Raw genomic sequence first — 5499 nt, forward strand, 5'->3', positions numbered from 1 at the left:
AATGAGAAATGGGGAGTTAATTGTGATAGGATCCTTTATGAAAATATTTTGATTGGATGAATTATGTAAGTGTTCGGGTTAGATGGTCCAGCGGAGGGCTGTGTATTATATAACCATATTTATAATACAATTGTTTCCACGGGCAGATATATTGCCTTGTTACTGGAGTACTCACGTTACGGGACATGTTTCTACGAAACATAATCTAGTGCTATTACAGTGGCTGATCAGCATGTAATAGTACGTCCATCAGTTAAAAGTCCAATCTCAAAAACTTATTTATTTTTTGTTCACAGCATATGCAGCTTTGATTATTATGCAGATATTATTATTTTATCTGTTGTTCTTACTTTATCAGCATAATACTGTTGTTATCTTTTCGAGCACATATTTGTACTACTTGCTGAGCATTTCATAACTCATACTTGTTTTATTGTGATGATCATCTTTCAGAGAGGGATTGAGATGACTTGTTTGTTGCACACTTCTAGGAAGAGGGTGCCTCTGGTGCATCCTCATATCTTTAGGTTTTAGGTGCCCCAGCAGCAGCAGGAAGGATCTGGGAGTTGGTGTAGTTTGTAAATTAGTTTGTAGTGTAATAATAACAATGAACCGGTTTGTAAAACTTATTAAACTTTTGAGGATTAGCATAATTTCATATAGAGGTTATCCTAATCAGGTTTTTTATTGTAATAACTAATGGTGTGCTTTAGTGTCTATTTTGTATTATAACCTGTGCTCGATCCTTATGCTTGCAGGGGTCATAAATAGTATTTTAATTCCGCTGTGTATATTATTTCATAGTTTATCAGTTAGTGACCCCCAAATCTAGACCCCGGATTTGGAGGGCGTCACAGGTTGGTAACAGAGCTACAGGTTATGGTCACTGAAATAGGATTAGAAGTTGACTTAATTGAGTTATAGGATAATCACATGAGATAAGTATGTGTCTAACTCATATCTAGTTCAGTTCAGACTATCGGATATAGTCTTTGGTCATAAGTTTCAGATTTATATCTTTGAGCTGTGATGTGATTCCAGGAGGAGCTTGTGGAGGAAGATAGTTCTAATAAGACTGGTTATTCTTGTGGACGAGCAGGACCTCCATCCCCTTCATCGAATTCTGAGGAGTCAGTCCAAAGTAAGCCTGTAGTGGGAGTTACAGAGCCTAGATTTGAGATGCCAGCAGACCCGGTGGTTGAGATGGTGCAGGAGGTAGTGGTAGACCCAGAGCTGGTTAGGGTGGCCGAGAGGACAGTTCTGTATGTTCGTACTGAGGTGGTTGTGGATGTCTCTGAGGCTGGTGAGACTCGTGTCATGAGGATCATGAAAGAGGTCTGTATGGTCGTGTCTAGAGAGGTTGTTTATTAGTAGGACCAGGCATACCCGTGTGCAGAGTCCCGCGACCTCTACAGCTTCAGTTACTTCGAGGACCCCAGTGGCAGTGGCTCCTAGTGCAGTCCCGTATCATGTATATGCAATAGTAGGCAGGGAATGTGACTTTCTCAGAGTCCAAAATGCCGGAATAAGTCAGACTATTCGGGAGATGGCGCAGACATCTGCTTCTAGAGCAGGTGTTTCGAGTTTTGAGGTGCTGTCGAGGGTCTAAGCGATTGAGCAGATTTCTAGGGCGAGGTTGGCAGAGCTTCCGTCCAGCAGTGAGTGGGAGGCAGAGGCCCGTAGAGTTACTCAACTTGTGAGCCAAATTCTATCAGAGTTACGCATGATGCATGAGCCGCGTGGCTAGAGGATGAGAGGTGAGTTGGTTTAGGAGATGAGAGACCCAGTATAGTGCGGAGGGTATCTGTCTTCTATTTTATTGTGTATGGTGGTGACAGCCAGTGAGATATGATGCAGTGTGATGCGGGGAGTGTGCCAACGGAAGCTGGTTCAGTTTGACGGAGTAGGGATAGCTTTTGTAGTATAGTATATTCCTTTATTCTGTCATTCTTATTATCGAGTTGTACGTTTTCTTAAGATTTATCATATTAGCTGAGATAGTACTTGGATGGTTGTATTAGTTGCTTTATATATATATATATATGTGTGTTGGTTTGTACAACAATTTCAGTTTTGTTGTATCAGTTTTATTTTATTTCTTTTATTTCTTATTTAGTATTAATTTTCTTTCCTAGTATCCAGATTCACTAGATTAAAGGATGGTATATTTCAATTTAAATTCAGATGATTGTTCATATTATTGTATTTATATCTAGATCATTGTTTATTATTCTTTGAGATTTTGAGCAGATATAATAAGTATGCAGTAGGTACTAAAAATGTTGGTTAATTTATAATGTGGATAAAGGGATTTTATGCATGAAATATTTTTAGTCATGTTAATAAATTGCTACATATTTGTATGCATGCTTAGCAGATTATAAAGATTTACAATTTTATTTTCATAAAATGGGTCCCGAGAAGGGTAGCAAGTCATCGGGAAATTGTACTGAAAGTCATACTGATCCAGCAGTTGTCCAAATGTTGGGACTAATGCAACAAAAAGTGACGCAACTTGCGCAGCAGCAACAGCACCAGCAACAGCAATTAGCAGCTCCACCTGCAGTAACTTTTAAGAATTTTCAAGCTGTTAATTCACCCGAGTTTAAAAGGAGTGTTGATCTAGTGGAAGCCAATGCATGGCTTAAGGAAATAGAAATAGCTTTTGAATTAGTTGGAGCAGGAGATGAGCAGAAGACCAAGTTTGACAGCTATTTCCTAAAAGGGGAGGCAAACTATCGGTGGGAATCTAAGAAAGCATTGGAAGGGGATCAGATGGTGACTTGGGAAAGATTTACAGAATTGTTTTTAGAGAAATATTTCGTAAGGCATATGAAGAACCAAACGGAGATTAAGTTTTTGAGTTTAATGCAAAATAATCTGAGTGTTGCGGAGTATGAGGCCAAATTTACAGAATTGGCAAGGTTTGTTCTAGGTCAAGTTGACACAGATGAGAAAAGAGCAAAGAGATTAGAACAAGGGTTAACACCTTGAATTCAAAATAGAGTGGCTATGTTTGAGTTGACTTCTTATGTCACAATAGTTCAGAAAGCCATGGTTATTGAAAGCAGGAGTAACACGTCTCAGAAAGATCATAATGGAATGAAGAGAAAATTTGAAAACTCCGGAGGGGGACAGCAGCAAGGTAATATTCAGGGTCATTTTAACAATAAACTGGAGTTTCAGCAGAATAGAAGTTTGGGATTCAGGAGACCATCAACTGGGAATGGGAACCAAGTTAATCAGTTCAGGAGCCAGAATCAGCAAGGGTTTAATTCTTCTCCAGTAGCCTACTATAGGAGATCTGGTGGAAGGCATTTTGGGAACTGTAATACCAATTTTCTGTGTTTTAGGTGTCGCAAGAAAGGACATTTTGCCAATACATGTCAGAGTTTGACTCAGGGACAGAAACCAAGAACTACTTGTTTCAAGTGTGGAAAGCCAGGGCATATCTCCAGGAATTGTCCAACACAAAATATGATCAATAACACACACAGTATTGCAGGTGCTCCATCTCAGAGTTTGCCAATGATTGAAGGACCATCAGCTCAACCCAGGGCCAGAACATTTAATATGTCTATGTAGGATGCAGTTCAGAGTTCGGATATGGTTGCAGGTACGCTTCTAGTAAACTCCGTAGATGCTAAAATTTTAATTGATTCTAGAGCTACAAGGTCATTTATTTCTAAGGATTTTGTTGATAAACTACATCATGAAATAGAACTATTAGACAAAGCACTAATGATAAAATTAGCTAATAAGAATCAAGTTGCAGTAGATCAAGTGTGTATGAGATGTGATATTGAGATAGGAGGACATCATTTTCATGCCAGTTTGATACCTTTTAAGTTGGGAGAATTTGATGTTATTTTATTGATGGATTGGTTGTCAGAAAATAATGCTCAGATTGACTATAAGAATAGAAAGGTGAAATTTCAAACAGTGGATCAAAAAAAGAAAGTGGTATTTAGAGGGAAAAATAGGAAAAGAAATTCTTATCAATAGCTCAAGCGAAGAAGTTATTGCGCCAGAATTGTGAAGCATTTTTGGCTAATATAATGGATACCAATAAGGAGATTTCAAACCTAGAAGTTCTTCCAATAGTCAATGAATTTCCAGATGTATTTCTAGATGATCAACCCGGGTTACCTCCCGATAGAAAAATTGAGTTTGCAATTGAATTGGCATAGGGGACAGAACCAGTTTCCAAAGCTCCATACTGGATGGCCCCAGTTGAGATGAAGGAATTGGTAATTCAGCTGCAAGATCTTTTGGATAAAGGATTTATAAGACCAAGTATATCCCCCTGGGGCGTACCAGTTTTTTTTATCAAGAAGAAAGATGGAAGTATGCGACTGTGTATCGATTATCGAGTGCTGAACAAGTTAACCATTAAGAATAAGTACCGGTTGCCAGGGAATGATGACCTGTTTGATCAACTAAAAGATGCTATATAGTTTTCTAAGATTGATTTAAGATCGAGATACCATCAACTGAAGATCAAATTAGAAGATATTCCAAAGACAGCCTTTAGAACCAGATATGGATACTATGAGTTTTTGGTGATGGCATTTGGATTGACAAACGCATCGGCAGCTTTCATGGATCTGATGAATTGAGTATTCAAAAAGTATTTGGATAAATTTATGATTGTATTCATAGATGATATTCTAGTTTACTCGAAGATAGAACTAGAGCATGTTGAACATCTAAGGATAGTTTTGGAAATATTGCGGCAGCCGAAATTATACGCAAAGCTTTCAAAGTGTGAGTTTTGGTTATGAGAAGTACAATTTCTTGGGTATGTTATCAGTAATGAAGGAGTGAAAATAGATCTGTCAAATATTGAAGCCGTAATCAATTGGGAAAGACCAGAGACACCAACAGAAGTAAGAAGCTTTATGGGGTTAGCAGGTTATTATAGAAGATTTGTGCAGAATTTTGCAAGGATAGCTAATCCACTAACAAATCTTACCAGGAAGAGTGAGAAATTTGAATGGACAAAGAAGTGCAAAGAAATTTCCAAGAATTAAAGAACAGATTAGTATCAGCACCAGTACTAGTTTTACCAGATGATCAAGGAAACTTCGTGATCTACAGTGACACTTCACACAAAGGTTTGGGATGTGTTCTAATGCAACATGACAAGGTGATAGATTACGCATCAAGGCAACTGAAATCACATGAACAGAAGTATCCAACCTATGATCTAGAGATCGCAGCTATAGTCTTTGCAATAAAGATATGGAGGCATTACCTTTATGAAGAGAAATGTGAAATCTACACGGACTACATTTAAAGTATATATTCACCCAGAAGGAACTGGACATGAGGCAGAGAAGATGGTTAGAATTGATCAAGGACTATGATTGTGCAATCAACTACCATCCAAGCAAGGTAAATGTGGTGGCAGATGCTCTAAGCAGAAAAGAGAGGTTGAATATGATTACTTCATCTGAGGAATTGATCAAGGATTTTGAGAAACTTGAAATAGAGGTC

The 5499-nt window shown here is 38.1% G+C and overlaps 1 protein-coding gene across 1 annotated transcript; it reads left to right on the top strand.

Annotated features, from left to right (window-relative positions):
- The first annotated feature begins 2409 nt into the window (after positions 1-2409).
- LOC141695393 (uncharacterized) lies at positions 2410-2994 on the top strand. The gene has a single exon (XM_074499641.1). It carries the CDS (start codon positions 2410-2412, stop codon positions 2992-2994), a length of 585 nt encoding a protein of 194 aa, XP_074355742.1.
- Positions 2995-5499: the final 2505 nt, after the last annotated feature.

Source organism: Apium graveolens, chromosome 11 (genome assembly GCF_009905375.1).
Source record: "Apium graveolens cultivar Ventura chromosome 11, ASM990537v1, whole genome shotgun sequence".
NCBI lineage: Eukaryota > Viridiplantae > Streptophyta > Magnoliopsida > Apiales > Apiaceae > Apium > Apium graveolens.

What these genes read in the sequence shown, in the direction of transcription:
- LOC141695393 (XM_074499641.1), top strand. Translation starts at nt 2,410, where the DNA reads ATGGGTCCCGAGAAGGGTAGCAAGTCATCGGGAAATTGTACTGAAAGT.